General features: G+C 50.3%; 8 protein-coding genes across 8 annotated transcripts; 5 read left to right on the top strand and 3 right to left on the bottom strand.

Moving 5' to 3' along the window:
• Positions 1–2,008: 2,008 nt before the first annotated feature.
• On the top strand, positions 2,009–4,284 carry BC939DRAFT_501406 (vacuolar import and degradation protein-domain-containing protein; the record flags this gene model as incomplete). Its single annotated transcript, XM_051560161.1, has 3 exons — positions 2,009–3,589; positions 3,695–3,986; positions 4,088–4,284. 3 exons carry the CDS (start codon positions 2,009–2,011, stop codon positions 4,282–4,284), a joined length of 2,070 nt encoding a protein of 689 aa, XP_051414116.1.
• Positions 4,285–5,189: 905 nt separating this feature from the next.
• BC939DRAFT_93810 (uncharacterized protein) lies at positions 5,190–7,593 on the bottom strand. Its single transcript, XM_051562009.1, has one exon. The coding sequence runs from the start codon at positions 7,282–7,284 to the stop codon at positions 5,548–5,550; it is 1,737 nt and encodes a 578-aa protein (XP_051414115.1). The 5' UTR covers positions 7,285–7,593; the 3' UTR covers positions 5,190–5,547.
• A 1,308-nt stretch (positions 7,594–8,901) lies between these two features.
• BC939DRAFT_445677 (uncharacterized protein) lies at positions 8,902–9,957 on the bottom strand. The gene is made up of 2 exons (XM_051554836.1): positions 9,717–9,957; positions 8,902–9,620 (listed from the first exon to the last, which is right to left on the bottom strand). Exons 1-2 carry the CDS (start codon positions 9,924–9,926, stop codon positions 8,991–8,993), a joined length of 840 nt encoding a protein of 279 aa, XP_051414114.1. The 5' UTR covers positions 9,927–9,957; the 3' UTR covers positions 8,902–8,990.
• Positions 9,958–11,282: 1,325 nt separating this feature from the next.
• BC939DRAFT_445676 (uncharacterized protein) lies at positions 11,283–12,724 on the bottom strand. The gene is made up of 2 exons (XM_051554835.1): positions 12,422–12,724; positions 11,283–12,316 (listed from the first exon to the last, which is right to left on the bottom strand). The coding sequence occupies exons 1-2, from the start codon at positions 12,522–12,524 to the stop codon at positions 11,433–11,435; spliced, it is 987 nt and encodes a 328-aa protein (XP_051414113.1). The 5' UTR covers positions 12,525–12,724; the 3' UTR covers positions 11,283–11,432.
• Positions 12,725–14,266: 1,542 nt separating this feature from the next.
• On the top strand, positions 14,267–15,176 carry BC939DRAFT_445673 (uncharacterized protein). The gene is made up of 2 exons (XM_051554834.1): positions 14,267–14,520; positions 14,632–15,176. The coding sequence occupies exons 1-2, from the start codon at positions 14,416–14,418 to the stop codon at positions 14,878–14,880; spliced, it is 354 nt and encodes a 117-aa protein (XP_051414112.1). The 5' UTR covers positions 14,267–14,415; the 3' UTR covers positions 14,881–15,176.
• A 1,374-nt stretch (positions 15,177–16,550) lies between these two features.
• Positions 16,551–17,014, top strand: BC939DRAFT_445669 (uncharacterized protein). Its single transcript, XM_051554833.1, has one exon. It carries the CDS (start codon positions 16,562–16,564, stop codon positions 16,754–16,756), a length of 195 nt encoding a protein of 64 aa, XP_051414111.1. The 5' UTR covers positions 16,551–16,561; the 3' UTR covers positions 16,757–17,014.
• A 43-nt stretch (positions 17,015–17,057) lies between these two features.
• On the top strand, positions 17,058–18,971 carry BC939DRAFT_475437 (T-complex protein 1 subunit alpha; the record flags this gene model as incomplete). The annotated part of the gene is made up of 5 exons (XM_051558495.1): positions 17,058–17,078; positions 17,174–17,511; positions 17,622–17,930; positions 18,040–18,532; positions 18,621–18,971. 5 exons carry the CDS (start codon positions 17,058–17,060, stop codon positions 18,969–18,971), a joined length of 1,512 nt encoding a protein of 503 aa, XP_051414110.1.
• A 144-nt stretch (positions 18,972–19,115) lies between these two features.
• BC939DRAFT_501401 (XPG domain containing-domain-containing protein) lies at positions 19,116–21,960 on the top strand (the record flags this gene model as incomplete). Its single annotated transcript, XM_051560160.1, has 2 exons — positions 19,116–19,803; positions 19,889–21,960. 2 exons carry the CDS (start codon positions 19,116–19,118, stop codon positions 21,958–21,960), a joined length of 2,760 nt encoding a protein of 919 aa, XP_051414109.1.
• Between the last annotated feature and the right edge of the window lie 52 nt (positions 21,961–22,012).

Genomic DNA, 22,012 nt, shown 5'->3' with positions numbered 1-22,012 from the left:
GGCGTTAAGCACCTTTTTGTCATACTGCAGATGAATGAAATAGAGATGTAAACATTCCTACAGGGAATGCTGAGGCAAGCCAGTGTGTCGTGTGTGGGCGGTAATTTGCTGAAGTAAAAGAGTGCGGTGTTGAGATCTTATGGATGCTGCACCTTTGAATGTATAAATGTGCCTGGGTGTGCCTTCAAACAGTTCGGAGCAGACAGAAAATAAAAAGAAGAAAAAGGGATGGATGGGATGATCCTAAACGGCCGAGAATAGAATTGGTTGCAAGGAAATAAGAAAATACACTTCCGCCACGCGGATTGTTGGCAAATGCGAACTGGGCATTGGCAGTTTAGAGATGGTTATTATTATGGAGAAACATACACACCGCCGGCAATTGAAGGAGGAAGAGGTGCGGAAGGAATCGAAGGAAGGGCGAAAAGAAAATAAAAAGATAGAGGGGGGGGGGGGGGGGGGGGTTGCTTGTTGATGATGGAGATGGCACGGCGCAGGGTGCTGCCGAGAGACGTTGAAAATATGCGGCATGAAATTAAATTTCATGCAAACATTGCGATAAGGTAATAGTGTAGGGCGACCAGAGTGGTACAAGTTCCTGTAATCGATTATGGCGCGATTAGCAAAACAGCAGCACCCCCGCCCATGGTAGTGCAGTGCCGAGTTTTGTCCGCATGAGGGAAAGCTTTTCTTTTTAGTGGATATAGCACATAAATTAATTGCTGAAGAAATAGGGGGTTTAATATGAAAGGGGCGGGGAATAAGCTGGTGGACACGCTAGGGAGGGAAGGGAGATGGACAACAATGACGAGAGGTCCAGGAGGAAGGGAGGGTGTCAGACGTTGTGTATGTTATTCAGGTCAAAGACCGTGTGCCTCCTCATGGGTGTGGTACGATGGAGGAGAGGAGTGCTGTGGAAGTAGCTATCCATATGTTGTATGGCCACTGGAGTGAGGCGAAGTGAAGTGGGTTTAACAGTTGTCCTACCTGTCGTCAGAGGAGTGAAATTCAACAGCTGTAAGGAAGTGTGCGAACAAGGTAGGTCAGGTTGTGTGCAGATAAAGGTGTACAGGAGAGGAAAAGAGGGCGCAATTGACACACAGATGGAAGAGGAGGAAGAATAAAGTACGAGAGCAGGATACTGCGAAACGTGTGTCCGGGTGAGAGAAAGAGAGAATAAAAAAAAATTAGGACGATGAGAAGAGGTGAGCAATGAAGAAAAAGAAGGGAAAGAGCAATGAGAGAAGCACCTTTTTAAACGAACTCTTCCTCAGGGTTTTTTTCTCCACCTCGTTGTTTTATCCCAGGGGAACAGCTGAAACGAGCGAAACATCCGACCATTTGCTTTCACACTCACAGAGGGGCGGGGCAAGGACGCCATGCCGAAACGCCAATTTCGATCGGGACTCCTGATTGGGCAGAACACAGGCACGATCACAAATGAAATTCTATTCTCAAACACTGCTTCGCTTACCAGATATTATTTCCTATGCTCGTTGGAAATAAGGCACGAACGCACCATGTCTCCATGTCTTATCCACTTTGCATTAATTCGCATCACGACCCTTGCCCCTTTTACGCCGAAAATAAACCGCCATGGCTGTTGCATGTTAATGCTATATACTTTTCCTCCGCACCATTGGCCTCGTGCATGCGTTGAGCTCCTTTTCTTGTTTCTTCATTCCCGACCCACCTCTTGCCGCTCCTCAAGTGCGTACTACACGACAACCGACAATGTCATGAGGCAACAGCATCCAGAGCACTCGCTGACTTGAAACTCCATTTTTCCTTCTTCTTCTCTAACAAAAGAGCAGCCTCGCCCTTTTTACCTCCACGTCTTCTATATCTCCTCGTTCAACTTCATTTCCTTGAATATCGACTCCACACTCTCGCTACAACGAAATAAACAGCAAGTTCTTTCTTGGATCTCGATATCTTTCACTAAATTGCTCACTGTGTCTACAGCAGTAGCGCCCAAGCTGCGGAGCAAAACCCCTCGACCGTTACTATGTCTCTTCGACAGCGACAGGATGAAGGCGAACCCAGCAGCGACGTCCCAATTTCGGCTCTGCTAACGAGCAGACGTTATCTTTCACAACTGCAACAGACACAGCAGCACACCAGAGGCCGGGACACATCCGACGCGGATATTTCCTCGGATGTCTCTAGTCTCTCCGAGGCCGACCTCCACCGCGACTTGCACTCGGATGACTACTCGGACTATGAGACGCCACTAGGAGGACGATGGGACCTGACTGTCCATTGGCATCTTGCAGACTATAGCGAAGGTGTCGAGGGCGACGCAGACGATGACGACGATGAGGAGCGAGGGAATGACACGGATTTATCAGATGGCTCAGGACTGGGCAGGAACGTCCATCTCGATTTGGGCCGAGTACGAGAGATCTTAGGGTCGAGTCCAAGTTCAACGCCGATCATTCTTACTGGATTGTCGTCTCCAAGGAATGGCTCTGCGACGGTAATACCTGCCAGGACTTTTGATTTTGATTTCCATTCCTCGGCGAGTGAGGACATAGACTTCAGGCGGCGCCCGCTTACCACACCGGCAGCACCAGAACGGACGGTTCGATTCAGCAGGGAGCCGCAAAGAGACTTTGCGACCTTGACCTCAATGGGCAGGCCCCGTAGTCCTGGACGGGACACCACATCTTCAGATCTCCATCAGGACACCGCGCATGAGGACATGGATGACAGGCAGGCAGATAGTGGCGTTCGCTTGATCTCACCTCCAACAGACAATGCTGGAAGCAGTAGCAGCAGCAGTCGACTGTATCGGACTAACATAATTTCATCAAGGACACGGTTAAGCTCGGCGATTGCGCATGACTTCGAAAACCACTTCACTCTCCAAGGCTCCAGGGAAGCAGATCAAAGCTCTCGCTCGGGCGGTCATCGGATCCACATTTTCCAGCGCCCAGCTTCACCCGAATTGAGCTATGAAGAACGTCGACTACACTATTACCAGCACTCTTCGAGCAGATGGAGACATGGACTCTCTCCATCGTCTGCAAGCCGTATATCACCATACTGGAGCTCTTATCAATATCCCGGATCATCATCCCCGCCTTCGTCCTTGCCATCATCGCCCGCGTCATCGACATCAACCTCCAGAATGGCCTCACCTGCGCCCGAATTTCCTTCGCTGTCTAGGAACAAGTCCTCGGAAGGCGGTAGTTCTGAACAGACCTCGCAAAACCAAAAGGGCTCCGGAAATGGTGATGGCGGACAGAATCGCTACGCAGATCGAAAGCACAGGTCAACTGTAGGGACAGCATCAACAACAGCACCCTCATCGACTTTAATGAACACTGGACACCAACGGAGAGCTGTATCATCGACAATCTCTTCATTACCTTCGTTTGCATCGTCAGCATTCGCGCCGAGGGCAGAAGAGGGCAGTGCTGGCTCATCAAGGCTCTACCGGTCACTTCGATCAAACCACCCTCGGCGACAGTGTTGCTTTTTACAACCCGGACAAAAGTTTCATGGATCTCAGAATCTAAAATCTCACTTGGCGACGCTCTCGGGCTTGCGGACTCGCCAGACAGAGGAATGGGACGTCAAAGTGGTAACGGTTCCTTCTATTGCTGCTTGCGACGTTCGAATTTCTGTCGCCATAGCAGGCACCAGGAATTGACCATCCCCTTCTATTGTGTTCCGTTATACGATATAGACAATCAGCGCAGTCGACTATGAGGCAGGAGCAGTCTATGGGCTTATGGAAGCGATCGATGTGCCGATGTCGGCGTCCAATGTTGTCACGTTCTGGGAAGGAGAGATCATCGATTTCGAGAATCATACGTTCTGGACAAAGAAATGGGCAGCCAAGGCTAGGACAGATCTGGAGCATTGGAAAAGGCTGGAGGCGTTCCAGGGAATTGACGAAAAATATATCATCAAGGGCGCCAAGACAGGCAAGTTCCGTGGACATATTGATCAAAAGTACATCTTTATGCGCTGGAAAGGTATAATGACATACATGTTACTCATGTTCGTTAAAGTTGCTGAGCTGGAATCGAAGAGCATTGAGGTACTGATTACAAGGATTTGTCTGATACGTGGATAGAAAAACATTTTGTGAATGTAAGCGAGCACACGAGTGGACTAACGATCGCCGGGTTCTACTACCTCTCGATGCGACGGTCGGATGGCTACGTGGAGGGCTACTACCATGACCAGCAGTCGACTCCGTTTCAACATCTCTCCCTGAAACCCGTCTTTGAGGCCGGCGGATTTTCGACCTCGATCTTTGAAGTCGCCTAACTACCTACCACAGCTTATGCATCCTAGTTCACTTTGTATATTTCTCTGTATTATATCAACGATTACCATGCGAATCATGGACGGAAAGACGGCTAGACTATATTTTATTTTACTGGTGTCTGCTGGATATGTTACAAGGGATAAAAGACAGCGCTATAAGAGAAAGAAAGAAATGGAAAGATGTACAGGGATATAACAGAAGTCAATATGAAGAGAAGCGAGTGGAGAGAGAGAGAGAGATATTCGTGTATAACATGCATGGCATGTGTGCGATGAGATGAGATGGACCTCTCTACATCATAAAATCCGAACGAGCAGGATCCTGTCCCAGCTGATTCATAGTCGCCAAGAGCGAGGACGATGCTGTAGGTCCCGAGGCAGCGCCACCAGCCATCGACAGCCCGCCTTCCATGGACGTGAACTGTGGGTTGTTCAGCATCATCATCATCTCGTTCGTGTCCACACGCTCGACCTGATCGTCCTCGCCCGAGAGACGGTGACGAAGAGCTCCGCAGCGTTCCTCGAGAATGGTCAGGAACATCGATAGCTGGGGTTTGCTCATCTGGTTCATCAGGCGGGTGAAGCGCGTGCTGTCGAGAATCAGAGGTCCTTGGGCCTTCTTTTGTGAACTTGCTTGGTTCGGGTTGTGCTGCTGCTGCTGTTGTTGTTGCTGCTGCTTTTGGAGGTTCTGTAGGACTTGAGCGTTGGTGATGATCGGGTTCGGTCGCATGCCCAGGTTGACAGACGAAAGCGGGGATATAGACTTTTGCTGAAACTGGGTTTGCTGCTGCTGCTGCTGTTGTTGTTGTTGTTGTTGCTGCTGCTGCTGTTGCTGTTGGAATTGAAGTCCAGCGAGAGCCATGGGGCTACGGCCAAGTGTCGAGTTGTTGAGGAAGGGTGTCGTTGGGTATTGGGGATACAACTGCGACATCCAACTGTTGCCCAGCATGGGGAGACCCTCGGTCGTAGGTGTGGTCGCTGCAGCAGCGGCAGCAGCAGCGGCAGCGCTGAAGGCGGCTTGGTTCTGAAGCTGCTGCTGGTATTGCTGGAGCAAGAGAGGGCTAAGACCTGAGAAGGAGGATGCGGTGTTGAGGAAGTGTGGGGATGCCAGGACGGGCGTGGGAGGGGACGATGTCAAGGATGGGGAGAGCGAGCCGTTGCCGAGGGCCATGGACGACATGGAGGTCGACATGATGGGCGATAGCGAGGCATTCGATGCAGGCGTTGGCAGATGCTATTGTGTCAATGGTGAGCAGCGCAATGTTAGTATCGTTCGCTGTGGGACATGAAAGCTTCCCTCGGTTTTCTTCGCACCCTTTGACTTACAGCATGGTCCTCGGTGTTGTGGTCAAGCAGACAAAGACTCGAGTCGTCCGACTCGTGCTCAGAGCTGACAGGGATGTTCATCGCGCGCACCTCGACATGGCCCTCGCTCATGACCTGCTCCTTTCTCTTCTTAGTGGCATTGCTGCTGGTATCCTCAGCCATGCTGGCATCGCTGTTGACCGACGCCTTCTCCTTCTTCTTCTTGGCCGCAGCATCCTTTTTCTTCTTGTTAGCAATATCGAAATTGCCAAGATCACTGGGGCTGTTTGCTGACACCCTCTCATGGGCCGCACTCCAGTCGCGCTTACGTCGGGTGATCTTGGTCTTGCGCATCGTGATAGGGCGATCCCTGTGGTGAAGGCGAGAATAGAGTCCGCAAGCATTGCAGATCGGCTGACCTTTAGCATCCTTTCTCCAAAGCGGCGTCTGAGTCTGCCCGCAGTTGGCGCACTCCAGTGGGGCGCCGCTCTTTCTGCCGCTCCTGAGCCCTGAAGATCCGGCAACCTTCTTGACTTCAGTCTCCTCGGTATCGGTCAAGGCCTCGCTTTCCCGCTGGTGCCCACCATAGTCCGAGTCATCCGAATCATCATCCTCGCCCATTTCGTGATCAGCCTGGGCCTCGGCCATATCGACATCGCGCTCATCATTGCCCCGTTGGTCCGTTGGATCTTCATTCATTTGCTCAGAATCTGACCACTCGCCTTCTTCATCATCTGTCTCACTCTGGTCCCCGGTTTCGCTGTCATAGCCGCGGGCCCCCATGAGGTTGTGCGAAGTTGTCAGCATTTGCGGCAAGACGAGGCGCTCCTGAGGGGCAGGCGGATGAGGAAGGAGCTGTTTCAAGTGAGTGGTGCGCGAGCCCTCTGCGGAGGGTTCGCTCTTGACGGAAACTCCGCTCTCTGCATCGCTGATCTTTCGACGCTTTGATTGCTGTTCCTGCTGTGAGGTCGAGTCCACACTGGATGTGGAGTCTTTTGAAGAGCGACTGGCCAATGGGCGGTTGCTCTTGTACTGCTTATAATACAGTCCACATGCGTTACAAAGAGAATGCTGACGATCGTGGGTCCGTCTCCAGAGCGGAGTCTTGGTCACTCCGCAGTTATAACACTCTTGCCTGTGCGGGTTTGCAGATTTTGAAACGTCGGAGGCTGTGTCTACTGAAGATGCTTCTACGGCCGCAGTGTCCGAGAACGACAGCGAGGGATGCTTGCTGTGAGATTTTCCGGACTTTGATGCTGCCTTTGTCTGTGCGGCGGAGACCTTGGGAGATGCTGAGGTCGAGGAAGAGAAGGAAGACAGAGAAGGGGAGGGTGGGGACGAATAGAGCATGGTCGACGAAGGTGCGATGGTGGCTGGTGCGACTACAGGATTGATTGTCGATGTTGCCGTCGCGCTCTCGTCACGAGCCCGATCCGCACTGGCAGCGGCAAATTTCATGTAGGCCGCCATGTAGGCAGCAACAGACTGGGCATCGGCTTTGAGGTTCGACGAAGAGGAAGAGGAGGCGGAGGATGCAGGAGTTGAGCTGTGCTTTTGTTCTCGTTGCAGCTGTAACTGCTTCTCTTGTTCGAGTCGCTCTTTGGCCTCCTGTTCCCGTCGCTGGAGGGCATGGTGCTGTTGGAGGAGCAATTGGAGATGTGTAGCAGCAGGAGCGGAGGAGGTTGGAGCAACCATGGCAGGCGTGGATGATGAAGAGAGGGGGCTTTGAAGAAGAAGAGGAAGAGGAGAAAGAGAAGGAGTGGAGGGTTAGATATGGATCTGGTGTGAGGAGATAAGGGCGGTAGTATAAAAGAGGGTATGTAGATTCTGCTGTAGAGGTAGAGGGATAAAGAGCGGGGGTGTTCCGATAGAGTCAGGGGTAGAAGAGGAGGCGCTATTTGGACATAAACTTGGACGAGGGTGCGAGGGTGCGAGGGTGCGAGGGTGCGAAGGTGGAGGTGGAGCTGCAGAGGAGGCGTTCGGGGAAGAGAAGGGAGCAGAAGACGGAGGAGAAGAGAAGCAGTAATGGATCTGGCGGGTTGTCTGCCTGATAAGGCTCTGCCGCAGAGAACGCGGAGACAATTGTTGTTCATGCTAAAGAGATACAAACACTCAATGTGATACGATGCCTTAAAATAAGATATCGATATATGATACCATCCTACACTCACACTCCCCTCCACTTTAAGGTTATGTGATGTGTCCCCAGTAGAGGTGTATACAACATAGTCAGTGCCTGTTTCAATGCGAAGAAATATGAGATGGAAAAAGAGCACCGGCACCTCTGCCTCCCCCCTTCCCCCCCGCATTATCGTATCATCTCCTTGGGTTGTAAATAGGGTTTTGGATAAGTGGTTGGTTGGGATGGATCCACCCTGCAAGTGAGGCAGGACAGCGGAGGGCTGGATAGGATAAATCCTGACTTACCTGTTGTGGATAGGGCTACTCAAACTACCATTGACACCACTGGCACCACCACTAGTACCACCCGCGATCGAATTGACACCTGGCCCGGATTTGGATCGATCTGGATTCTGGTCTGTGTCTGACCCTGATGACGGCGCCGCCTTTCCTGTCTCCTGGACTGACTCTGTCCCATGAACGTCTTTACCCTTACCCTTGCACCTCTCCTTATTATTGCTGCCATTCGTTTTGCTGCCATCCAAATGAATGTTGTCCAGTCTGGTCATGATGGTGGGGGAGCACATCCCCGAGAGGTTGCTTTTAAAGTGGGCAGACTGGGGCGAGGAAAGCGACAGAGTTGACAGCGACTGTAGGTCGAGTTGGAGGTCGAGCCGGGGTGTCTCACCGAGGGTGCGTGCCATTGGACCTCGGTTGCGTTGTTTTGCAGTATTTGCTTTGTTGATGGAGCTGGTGTTGTTGCCATTGTCCGTATTGTCATTGTTGTTGTGGCTGCCGTCGAATTGGATGACTGATGGATTAGATCGCGCTTGGTCGACGTCTTTACCAAGGGGTTCCTCTTCGGTCTGGTCCTGGCATTTCCTGTCCTTGCTGTCCTTAGCATTTACATTGTCGGACCATGACGAGGCGCCGAGGAATAAATTCCCGAGTTTTGCCACTTGAGCTCCTGGTGTACCCGACGGACGGACGCGGGAAGAGAGTGTTTAAAAAAAAAAAAAAGTAGAAAATAGGAGAATAGAAATGAATATGAACCCAAAAAGACAGGGGGCACATTGTTGAGTTTGAAATAGCATGTGAAGACACAGATAGAGCACAGACAGAACAAAGTTAGCACCAGCATTCAGCATGACAAACGGGCCATCCCTACCGCTTCCACGTTCTGCATCCCTTTTTTCTTTTCTGTTTTTGTCGCTCGGCGTTAGAGTTTCGATCTCGAAACGCTGTTCTATATTACAGCAATTGCTCGACTCATTATTCATTCATTCATTTTTCTTACCATGGCAATCGCCCTGTGGTACTCTTTCTTCTCCATTTTGGGACTCGATCTGGTCTCTTGTATTCCCCGTGTCATCCGCGTCATTGGCTCTTCGCCCCGAGCTCGCGTGTGCTGCTAAAATCGCGTGTCCCTCCTTCGATCGGCCTAGAGTGTCTGCCACCATGCAGCGCTTCTTGGAATTGGCGGAGATCACCGGAGAGGATGCAAGGATAGGAGACGATCGACCGTGCGCGTATTCATCCTCTTCGGACCCGGATGCTTGACCTTCATCACGGTGCTGCTGTTCTTGCTCATTTTCATCGTCTCCATCATCTGCTTCCTGGCTCAAAAAATCATCGGGTGCGAAATCAAACGGCTCAAAGGGTGGAAGAGAGGGTACGGAAAACGATGATCTGAAAGTGGCAGAGGTGCGCCGTTTGTAGTAACTAGCTGTCGGAGACGCTGCTGTATCGCTGCTCAGGGAGGAGTCAGAAGAGACCTCAGAATGCCGTGAATTCATCGTGGAAAGGTGTTGGGGCGAAGATGGCCCAGACGCACTCTCTGTCAATGTTGGCGAGAGGGCGGAAGTCGATTGAAGAGAACTGTTCGTAGACCATTGCTGCTGTTGCTGGTGCTGTTGAAGGAACTAGTTTGAGTATTTATGAGAAGCTGGCCAGCAAGGGAAAGTCAGAAAAAGAACAGAAGGTGTATCATGGGGCTAAATACCGACCTTTAGTTTTTGTGTGGAGAAAAACAGTTGCTGCTCAGAGAGCTGACTGAGTTGAGTAAACGCCTGATGAGGATGCGGCACCGAAGCATGACCAAACGGTGTGTGAAGCTGCTGCTGTTGTTGCTGCTGTAACTGTCTTTGTTGTAATTGATACTGTTGTAGGAGGATGAGCGACTGAAGATAAGAAGGCGTGGGTGCTGGGGATGGCATGGCTTTAGAACCAACAGAGGCAGAGGCGAAGACAGAGGCAGGAGCAGCGGAGAAAAGTCCAGGGAGTGAGGGCGAGCGAGAGAAGAGGAAGAAAAAACAACAACATAAAGCTACGTTTCGTTTGTCAGTTTGATTCAGGGCCACGACTGTTGTGTACCTTTACCCCGCATTTTTTCCCCCTTTTCTGCATCTCTCACAACCGCATGGACGGCGCGAGCATCGCACGGAAACTAGATTTGGATCTGTTTATCATCACCATTGTCCTTGAGCAAGATAGGCGGATGGATTGGATTGGATTGTCAACACGGTTTGTGCTATCAGTCCATGCCACGGCTCGGGCTTTTATTTCCGATAGCTCTGCTGCATGGCTCATATGAAGAGACGTTTTATTTGTCACTCAGTGGAAAGAAGGTTCTGTTTCACCCAAGGTTTTTTGCCACGCGACGCGCAGGGCGGGCGCCGGTAAAAATTCCCAATCGACATGTCTAATGGGCATGCAGAGCTTTTGCGGGCATCCAGTTCTCCGCACCTCGGTCCCTCGGCGCCATCCAAGGAGCAATAAAACGAATCGGTGCCGGCGAGAAAATACTTCCAGCCCGCCATGCTCCTTATCTTGTGGCCATGAGGGCCGGAATGACACCAAACCACAAAGGCTGCAGCAGATTATCAAATCGAGATGCGACTATAAACAAACAATCCCTATTTCCGCTGTAAACTAAGAACGTTTGTGACACAGCCAAGCGATCCTTGAGCCTCCACTGTACATCGAGGAAAATTCAAATGCAGTACAGCAGCGGCGGTCTCCATGATTCATAGCTCCAGAGAACACATCGCCTCATTGCTCGCCGACTCCCCTACGGTTTTGATCTTACATGCCGTTGCTTTTAAACACTCTGTCCTGTAATTTTTATTTTATTCCGCAGTGCCGCACTCTCTGGATATTATTGTATACCTGCAGTAGTATCTAATACCAAACGCTAAAAGAATCTCTTGAACCCTGATAAAGCAATGCAGAGTGTAACTAGACTACCAGACATACGTCTGTATTCGTGTCCAAAAGTGGTATTTAGTGAGAAACGCTCAAGAGAGCCCCAGTATCGAGCCATGTCGAAACCCCAGCCCGCATACGGACCTTCCTTATCTGCTTTTCTAATCAGTTCATATCTCCACATAGAGCACGATTAGGGTTTCGCGTTTTCTTCTATACTCAGCCAATCGATAGTCGATAGCTCACAGTAGACTACACGTATCGATTGGCGACAATCCATTGCGGATATTACCCACGAATGGGCATTGGGAACTAGGCGCGCTATCAGGGTTTGCATCACACGCATTCGACTGGTTGCTCACATAAGGGAACGGAGTTGCTTTTGGTTGTAGATTACTACTATGTTATTTTAATGCAAAAGGGAGGGGTTTGTAACCAGCACAAACCCAGAAAGGGCCCAATGAAATACTATTTTACAGCTATGGATACATCGACGCGATAAAAAATAGCGGGCGCATCTAGGTTCGCAAAGAAAGCGAGGATACAGTAGCCAGCAGCGACGAGTGCGAGAGTAGAAGCGATCCATTTTCCATGAGGAACAAGTCGTCGCCCATAACCTGCTCCCTTAACGAAAGGATACGCTTCCCGCTGACCTTGTCCTCCTCCACTTCCTCCTCATGACTGTAGTCGTACGTTTCCTCTGCCTCGGATTCGCAAAGGTCCGACTCGAATTCAAACATGGCCCTCGTGGACTTGGGTGAGACGTGGAGAATAATGCCCTCATCGTCATCGTGGACAAAGACCCCGCTATCTTTGCGATCATGGCGAAGGTCGTTCTTGGTCACGCCATCTGGTCGCGGGAATGCAATTTCGAGTGTTGTTTCATCTTGTTGGAACGCACTGGGCGCGTCTGATAGTGGTGAATAGCTCCATGAACAATTTCCTTCAATCATGAAACGCTGTTGTGATGCCCTTTGTCCATCTTTCTCATCCACATTGTCGACACTGCGGTCGAAAGGATGCTCGATGTGTTCTTCGAAACTGTTCGTTGAGAACGAAGAGGCGGAAGCAAAGCGAGATGAGCTGTATTGCTGGTACTCAAAGGATTGTGATGGCTGCTGGGATGAGCATGGGGCGTCGCATGGCTGCAGAATATTTCCCTCGAACATGCCGGGAATCTCGCCGAGTGCAAGCTGGGCCTCCCACAGGGTCTCGTATTGCATATTCATGTCCTGGATCATGTTGTAGTGTTCTGTTCCTGAATGAGAGCTCATGAGGGAGGTCGAAGAGGCTGTGGTGATGTTGACGAGGGAGACTGTGCTAGTGTAGGAAACATTGACATCGGGATGCTGATAGTACTGCTGGGGTTGGTATTGATGCTGGTACTGGTATACAGGCGGTACTATGGAAGCAAAGCACAAGGAGGAGCAAAGTGTTAAGCAGGGCTCATGTAGTACTAGTTTAGGGTTTGTGCGTTGAAAAGCGCATGTGGGACAAGGTCTTGTACCTGAATGCTGGCTTGAGATTTTGCTGAGGACCTGGTGTGCGAAAACCTTTGCGTCTTGGACGATCTGACCCCACAGGGCGGCGCAGAGCTCCTTCTTGGACATGGTAGACTTGGTATTAGGGATGTTGTAAATTGCGGAGGAGTAGAGAGGGGTGCAAAGCGAATAACGGGCTGTTCGAGGACAGTGTGGAGCTGGATTATATATCTGGTTTGGATGGCGCCTGCGGCAAGGCTGATAAGCGGACAGAAAAGTAAGAGAAGGAGGCGGAGTAGAAGTGAGGAGTAGATCACTGAGGAGTGGGGGGAAAAGCTGAGCTATGTGGGGGTGAAAGCCGTCTTTTTTATACCGCGTCTGGGAAGGATGCTTTCTACCTTTCCTTGTGTACGCTTGTGTCGCACAGTCAATTGACTTCTATGGCGATGCAGGGCCACCATCCTTAGGCCGCAGAAAGCGTCGCCTGTTACGTCGTTCGGACTGGCGGACATTGAAAAAACAAGGCTTCCAGAATGCAGGGGACGGAGGCAACCCACGGTACTGCAATGCGGAGAGAGCTAGAAAACTACAGTAGAAAGCTGCAAGCGCGCTTTGACCAAAAATAGCGGAATGGGACAGTTGAAGGAGAATGAAAACTCTGCGATGATACAACATGTTTGGGGATCGATATGATCCCTGTCTCCTCTTTCCTCAAGCGCTGCCCTAGACACTCGCTCCGCCCTTAGTCTGCGAGTAACCGCGGTTGCAGCTCCGCATACCGTGAGCGGTCTATCCCCTGTTCAACTCGACTACTTATCTGTCCCCAAGGAATTGATGTCAATGCGCGCGTCGCCTTTGAATGTCCACAACTTGGTCTTCTTTCCGATCCTTCTTTTTTGTTTTTTCTCAGATAAGTTCAGGTTCAGAACTGGCTGTCCCTGAATGCTGATGTGGTTTGAAGAGCGAGACTTGGGGATAGATTTCCGCATGCTCTGACGTAAACGAGAGATACCAGAGCAGTAGCGGATTGAGATGGATCCGAGCGGGCTTGAAGATCAACAATGAAGCGGAAAGTAAACAGTCAGATTTGGAGTTGTCCCTGAACTCCACATCAACAGATTTGACCTGCCTGAGTCTTTTTTTGTCCTGCCCCTATTTCCTGTGCACTGCTTATGTACTCATGTTCCATGTCCATGTCAACTCCTGCATGGGCTACGGATATTCACAGAGCTTGCCACAAGTTCGGTCAGCTACGACTATATACTTATTTGATGCCAGGTCCTAAAACGCGCTGAATTCCAACGCGACGCAAACGATAAACGGGGAAACAGACAAGTGGGTACACAAAATGGCAAATGGTATCTCAATTCCTGCCCTTCGCAAAGAGTTCTACATGGACATACCACACGAAGCATTTTCCCGTCAACGATAGCGCTGGCTGACTTTAGTTAATACCGGAACTGTGGCAACTGGGAAGCAATCGGTGGCAACGGCGAAGCACGTCAATGGTTTCGTTCGCCTGCTCCCCTTTCCTGTTTTGGGCAGATCGACTCCCTTGTCCCGTGACTGTACCGCCAAGGTCAAGAGAGCCATCGCTCAGCTTCGGTTCCAACTCATACAGCAATCATCCACATCCCTCAAGTATGACCGACTTTGTCAGCATCACTATCGTCATCGTGATCATTTTTATGGTCTTCCGTTGGCTGTCAGGTACTGAGTCAAGTCTTCAGTTGCGGCAAGGAAGAGGCGAAGCATTGGACAGTACTATGATGCTGACTTTTGATTCTATTGTCACTGTAGCCTCAGGGGATGGCCATCAGCCAAATCGTCAAGGACAAAACAGGGGCAGGATTCCAACTCGACCACAAGCACGACTGGTTAATCCAGAGATGGTGCGACTTCATCCTTCTTTTTATGTCAAAGCGGTGGTCTGACAGGATGACCGTATGTTCTTCGAAGTGCAGCGTTTTACTAAGAGGTCTATTTAAACTGCGTCTGCTAGGTCGACACGGTCAGGGCTATGTTCCCCCATATCCCTACGGCTGCCATTCACTACGATCTGCAAAAGACTGGCTCAGTCGAACAGACCTGCGATAACATCTTGAGGGACGGTACCCTACCAATGGTAACCATACGCAATGGACTTGAAATAACTTTTCAAGACGCAGTGGAGGATCATGACGAATCTAACTGTGTTGCTTTTTGCATGCTATGATCTGTTATTCTCTATTGCTAGCCTCCTGCTCCTCGTCCTATAACACCGCCTGCAGCGTCGTCATCTCCGTCTACTGCAGCTGCGGGATCATCTTCGGGAACGAGCCACTCTGTGAATGGCAACCTGGTTCAGCGCTTCAAGCTGCATGAGGCGGTTGAGAAGGATTTAGTGCCCGAGGAGCCGTCCAAGGTCTGGGGCGACAATGCAGAGAAGCGACAGGAGGTTTTTAAAAGTCGGAAGGAATTCATGGTCTTGCAGGCCAGGAAGTAAGTACCATGAACTGTTTTCTTGTGCGGTGCTATGGCATTGCCGTCCTGGCTGCACTACCGATTGGCGAAGTCAAGTATTGGAAGAATGAGGCGCACTTACTGACCGATACTGTGCTTTTGTCACCATAAATAGACGATATTTGGAGCAGCAAGCGCGCAAAGAAAAGGAGGCCGAAGCTAAGGCAAAGGAAGTTGAAGCGTCCGCTTAATGGGTCGTTCATATGCACTTGGTTTGATGGCTAATAAACTCAGTAGTAATGATGTCAGAGGCCATATAAAAGCGAAGTTTTCATCGTGCCTTGTATCGCTTCTTTATTTTCTTACCCATTGCTTGCATTCAATGGCGCCGATACTCCTTTGAGATAAGTAGTCTGCGTTTTTCCCAGCGTGGAGCCATTCAATGTATTACAACTGCAACTCTTCGACTACGTACTCAATTATGGCGGTACATTGACCTTAACAGGGTTCGAGATTGTTTGCAACTTTGTCCAATAACTCTTCTACCAACAGGACTACTGTCTGAACATCGAGCTGGAGTCGGACTATAGTTGTCTGTAGTACCGTTAGCGACATAGCAGCGCAATAACTACAAGAATGATGGTCGAGGCCACGCATTAGAAAGTGCTGCCCGATATCGAACCAGAGTATATCTGACCGAGGTTTGAAACATTGTCAGGATCCAGCAGGATGTCACAAGATCCTTGGTTTCGATCTTGGCCAAGCATGCATAATCGAAGCAAGAGCGCTGTTGCCCAAGGAACCCAAGGAGGCTCTGCGGGATCGAGATGGCGGTATCGCAACGAAAGAACCCTGCAATGACACTAAACCAACCCCCCGGTCCCGCTATTTATTACGATCTGGCTGTAAAGCAGAAGGCTGTCTACCAACCAATCTTCAGGTACCGGCGGCACTGGCTGGAGAGTACAGACGAATAATTTCACCCGGCGCAACGGAATCCACTAGCGACATCGAGAGCAGGCTGCCACCTCTTTGCGGTGACGATACCAACTTCGCGAATTACGCGACAAACTTGAGAACGCGAAGAAGTAGCTCGACAGTTTTTACAACCATAACATGATTGTCAAAAAGCACTAGTGGGATGCCAGGAAGGCTCAGGGAGCAAAGTACGCGATTATTACAAACCGTCTGCTCAAGATGGTCAGGGATGCGACTGGGATGAAGTGAACAAGGACGTGATCTGGGTGGGCCCTGGATAGAAAGTAAGTGCACAGCATCTTTGCTAGGCTAGTACCACTTTTTCTTTTGATTGTTAGTGATATATAGAGGGCTATTTCCTTTCTTTGGAAAAATACCCAGCCTGCGAGCATTTTCAGACTATACTGCTCAGCCTGTAGCACTTACATGCGCTGCGATACTATGGTAGGGTACAACAATTGCAACGTCGTTCGCGGCCATTTACTCCATCAACAGCGACCGATCTATCTTCAGCCAGTAGATGAGAACGGACGCTAGACTATCCTTGAATGCAAAATGCAAGGTCCCATACAGAAACCGGGAGCAGCAGCAGCGCGGTGGGGTAAGGACAAGGGCGAGCTGGCGGACATAAGCGAATAGCTTCATCCATGGAAGGAGTGGACATATTTATGTCTCCAGATGCAGCACTCTTGTTCGGCTACGTACTGTGACGTATTTGAGAAATGGAACTTTGGAAGGAGTATAAGATGCGCGCAAATGGCTGCATCTTATACTCCTTCCAAAGTTCCTCATCTCTCCAGTCAACGCTCGCTACCATGTATACAACCCAGCAGAGCACTAGTCTTTTCCTCGGGGGCGATCGCACCTCGGGTCAGAACGTCAGAGATCAGAATGGTAGGAATCTGATGGGAAACCACTGGCAGATCTGCAACCTGCACTGAACACACGCGATGCCTTTTTGAGTGTAGCAGAAGGCGTGATGACAACCGGCAGCACACATTGCAAGGCTGTTTATTGGCTAGGGAAAGGCGGGTTGAAACCAACTATCACTAGAGTCCATCGCTCAGATTGAGATGGGGGACATGGTTTATCAAAGAATCAATTTTCAGGAACACGGACCAGCTTGTCGCGATGCTGTAGATTTTGTCACACCTAACCAGCTCCCTACTCGTTTTAGTCCTCGCCGCTGCTTCGATCGCCAACATTGTGAAATCCTCATTGGGGCCAGTCGGTCTTGATAAAATGATTGTGAACGAGATTGGTGTAAGTCTGCTGCTGTCGTCTTTGAGTGCGGGTCGCACGCTTGGATTAAGAGAGAGAAATATCTAAATGTATTTTGTGTATTTTCTGCACAATAGGATGTTACTATTACCAACGACGGCGCTACTATTCTCAACATGTTGGAGGTCGAACATCCTGCAGGAAAGATCCTTGTCGAGTTAGCTCAACAGCAGGACAAGGAGGTTGGTGATGGAACCACCTCTGTCGTGATCATTGCAGCTGAGCTCCTGAAGAGGGCTAACGAGCTGGTGAAGAACAAGATCCACCCTACAACCATCATCACTGGATACAGGCTGGCATCGAAGGAGGCGTGCAAGTTCATTGCAGATCAAATGTCCATCAAGGTCGATTCTCTCGGACGTGAGTGCCTTGTCAATGCTGCAAAGACCAGTATGTCCAGCAAGATTATTGGATCGTAAGTGAGCGCACATTCATATCTGCAGAAGGAGGTTATCGACAAGGATTCAAGGCATGTAAGAAACAGCCTGTATTCATGATTAACCATTTCCTTCTCCCTGTATCTAGGCATGATGAGTTCTTCTCAAACATGGCTGTCGATGCTATGCTCGCAGTCAAGTCGACCAACAGCCGTGGCGAACACAGATACCCTGTCAAAGCTGTCAACATCTTGAAGGCTCACGGGCGCAGCGCCACCGAGTCCATGTTGATTAAAGGATACGCCCTCAACTGCACGGTTGCTAGTCAGGCCATGAAGACCAGGATCACCAACGCCAAGATTGCATGCTTGGATATCAACCTCCAGAAAGTTCGCATGAACTTGGGAGTGCATATCATGGTCGACGATCCAGACAAGCTGGAGGATATCCGTAAAAGGTGCGACTTTAAGCGTTTGAGACTTCATCGCCAGTAGCATGGGCATTCTGGTGTCGCTATCTGTATCTAATACGCTTGGTTTTTTTTTTTTCAACGTATCATCTGCTAGGGAGAGCGACATTACAACCGAGCGTATCCAAAAGATTCTCGCCACTGGAGCCAACGTGATTTTGACTACCAAGGGAATCGATGATATGTGCTTGAAGTTGTTTGTGGAAGCTGGCGCTATAGCTGTTCGTCGCTGTAAGAAGGAGGATCTTCGCAGGATCGCAAAGTCCACAGGAGCAACATTGATCTCAACATTGGCTAACTTGGAGGGCGAAGAGACCTTTGATGAATCATATCTGGGTTATGCTGAAGAGGTTGCACAGGAGCGGATCTCGGATGATGAGTGTATTTTGATTAAGGGCACAAAGGCTCAATCATCTTCGTCAATCATTCTTCGTGGAGCCAACGATTTTATGCTGGATGAGATGGAGCGTTCGTTGCACGACGCATTGTGCGTGGTCAAGCGCACCTTGGAGAGTGGAAGCGTCGTGCCCGGAGGAGGAGCAGTTGAGACAGCCTTGAACATCTATCTTGAAAACTTTGCCACTACCTTGGTAAGACGTCGTGATAGGACCGATTATATGAAGATCTCTCGCCAAGTGAACCTGACTAATCCAATACGCATGTCACTCCTACTTATAGGGCTCTCGCGAGCAATTGGCCATTATGGAGTTTGCTAACGCACTGCTGGTGATTCCCAAGACATTGGCTGTCAATGCTGCCAAGGACTCGACGGACTTGGTGGCCAGTCTCCGTGTTCTCCATAACAATGCCCAGTGTGATCCATCGCAGCAGGGATTGAAGTGGTACGGACTTGATCTGATCAAGGGCGAGGTCCGTGACAATGTTCATGCCGGTGTTCTTGAACCTGCTCTTTCCAAGATCCGTGCCCTGCGATCGGCAACGGAGACAGCGTTGTCGATCTTGCGTATCGATGATATGATCACGGTAGCGCCAGAGCAGCGTGAGCAGGATGATGGCCATGGACATTAGTTCTCACTTGGATGTATTTTGCAGGTTCTCGCGCCCATAGACCTAGTGTACCTTGATCGGGTACCCCTTAAGGAATTATTGCAGTCCAAAAAAATAAAAGACAAAAACACATCTGGTTCTTCCTTTTTATCTTCTATCAACGACATGGGCGTTCTGGGCCTCTATAGCTATTTCAAGTCGAAAGCACTCGGACAGCGAAAGAACTGGACCGCTCACCCGCAATCAACAAATATCAACGATGACAGCTCAGCGCAGCAGGACGACGAAGCCCAGCGCTACTTTATTCTGGACGGAAACGCCTATATCCATCACCTCTATTGCGGTCAACTTGAATGGATCTGGGGCGGACAGTACGCTTCCTTTGTCGATCTACTGGTCGCCCACGTCACAGCCTTAAAGGCGTGTGGATTCCACCTCCAGTTCCTATTCGATGGCCACTTGCCGCTCCAGAAGCTGCAGACGCGGCTCAACCGGGACACGGAAAAGATTTTCAAGATGAGCAGGGTCATGGGTGATCTAGAGCACTATCATGATCTAGGATTGAGTCATAACAGGGCCAACAGCAACAATAGCAGTATACTTATGGGGACCTTGGGTGGTGCGGAAGCTTTTGACAAGGGAGCCGGTGGGGCTGGCGGAGCCGGTAGTCGAAGCAGCCCTCATTTTCTGATCCCACCACTGGTTATGGAGGTCACGCTACAGACATTGAGGTCCTTAGGAGTGGACCTGATGGTATGCGACGGAGAAGCCGATGGACTGGTCGCTCATCTGGCCATGGAGAAGTCCATGAACGAGAAAGTAAAGGAAGCATATGCTATCAGCAAGGACTCTGGTAATTGGGCTATGTTGTATGCAGCTTGGTCTGGTCATTGAATGGTTGAAAAAAAACATCTAACAAGAGTCATTGATTCTTCTAGATTACTTTATCTACAACACGGGATCCTCAGCAAAGGGAGGCTATATCCCTCTCGACAGTCTCTTTGTCTCGACCGATCCAAAGACCCAGTCCACCCAGATAACGGCCACAGTTTATTCTCAGTCGACCATTGCAGATCATCTCGGGATCCGACCACAGTTCTTGCCACTCTTTGCGTCTCTGACAGGAAACGATTACCTGCGACCGGATTTGTTTGAGGATCAGATTGCAAAGGCATTAGTAACATTTACGGGTCAAAAATTGTCGGCAGTGCCTAATACCAATTTTGCCAGGATCAAGGCCACAGCAGCGTTTTTGAAGCAATATGGAGCAGGAGATGACGCCATTAATGCAGTTGTCACAGGATCAACAGGCGCTGAGCAAGTGGTCGAGGTTATGGAGCGGTTGCTGAAAGATCGAAAGAAGCTTTATGTAGGGGAGACGGACGACAAACGAATGGAACTGCGCTCCGCACTCGAGGAATCTATGGAACAATATTCGGTTATTACCCAAGGCGAGGCCTCCACGAACACCGTAGTAGGTTTGTTGAACACGGCGACACCTTCAAAAGCAGCCACTGCTGGTCTTCACCAGATGAAGGAGGCCATCCGGACTGGACTGCTCTCGTTCAAGTTGATGGATGTGATTTACAACAAGATGTTTTGGTGCACACCCTTCTTGGAGGACATGGATCGGGAGAGCGCATGGCTAGTTTCGAGGGAACTGAGACGGTGGGTATATGGCATTTTGGCACGGAATCTGTTGGTCGACAGCGCACAGGAACCCGAGGAAGAGTACGAGTCCTCGGAGTTGGATGTCGTCGAGTACGTCAGACGCGGGAGCCACTTGTCGGCTGAGATTGTCACGGCGGCATCCAGATTGGAACTTGACGAGGTCTTGAAATCAGCCAGAGCAAAGTCTAGCAAGAGAACCGGGAGACGTATCAGTGTCATGGATGTAGATCCAGTCGAGCCGAATATACACAGCAACCACGTCGACCAGGAGGATCAGGGAAAATCCGAGACGATGAGCATCGATATGAACTTGGAGAAGGAAACAGAGCAGGTTGCGGATGTTCTGGATGAGGCTAGCAGGACTAGCCTGTTCTTGGGCATCCTTGGAGCTGACACAGCTCAGGTGCGTGCGCTTCCTCAGCCGTATATGGTTCTAGCAGCCACACTTAGGTACTTGATTAACGCACTCGCGCACTCCAAGACGCGATCGGCCAGCATCTCGGTTGCAAACTTTGAAGTCATTGCATTTGTGGCCACTGTCCTCTTCCTGAGAGAGAAATATCACCCAGAAGCGATACCCTCGACATCCAGTAGTCGCCAGGGCACACAAGAGCAGAGTCAGCATCAGAACAGCAGTATACCCGACCAAATACTAGCAGCTGTTACGGAATCACCAACGTCGATCGCCTCTTCTCAGTCCATATCACTCTCAGGGTCATCAACGTTGGATGAAGCACCACCTTTGACAAAGCGATCGCTTCACCTCTCAGCACAGTACCAGCATACCCTTGGGGCAGTCTCTTCACTGGCGAACGCGTTGTACCTGGAGGATATGATTCCGTCGCTGGCTAGTCTCTTTGACGGCCTTCTATTCCAGCAGACTCTCGCACTCGCTCGTGGCGGGACTTTGTTGGAGCAGAGGATGCAGTATCCGGAATCGGTCCAGATGTACCACCTGATCCTTGCTGCAGTGGAGGAGGATTTCATCGATACCGGAGAGATTGACGTCGCAGTCGTGTTTCGAGCTCCGCCGGGCAAGAAGGGACAACAACATCAGCAACAGCAGCAGCAGGATCAGCGCGTGTCGCTCGGGATCTTTGGACCGGATATGGAAGCTGTGAATCAACTACCTGTTGGGTCTCCGACTTTGTCGTCCTCATCCTCGGCCTCGGGAACGTCATGGAAGGTAGCCAAGTCCGCAGGGATCCACAAAAAGTCGTCTGGATCGTCCAAGAAACGCAGTGGAGGTGGCAGTGGTAGCGGAGGTCGCAATGGCGGTCGAGGAGCAGGAGGCGGAGCAAATATGTTCAATGTCTTGTCCCTTGGCTGCGAATTCTAATAGCGAGCAAACATACCAAAGGAATAAATTGTATGATATGTGGGCGTGTGAC

Source organism: Gamsiella multidivaricata, assembly GCF_025024155.1.
Source record: "Gamsiella multidivaricata strain RSA 2152 chromosome Unknown BC939scaffold_19, whole genome shotgun sequence".
Classification (NCBI taxonomy): domain Eukaryota; kingdom Fungi; phylum Mortierellomycota; class Mortierellomycetes; order Mortierellales; family Mortierellaceae; genus Gamsiella; species Gamsiella multidivaricata.
This window is presented reverse-complemented; position numbering and strand designations above follow the sequence as displayed.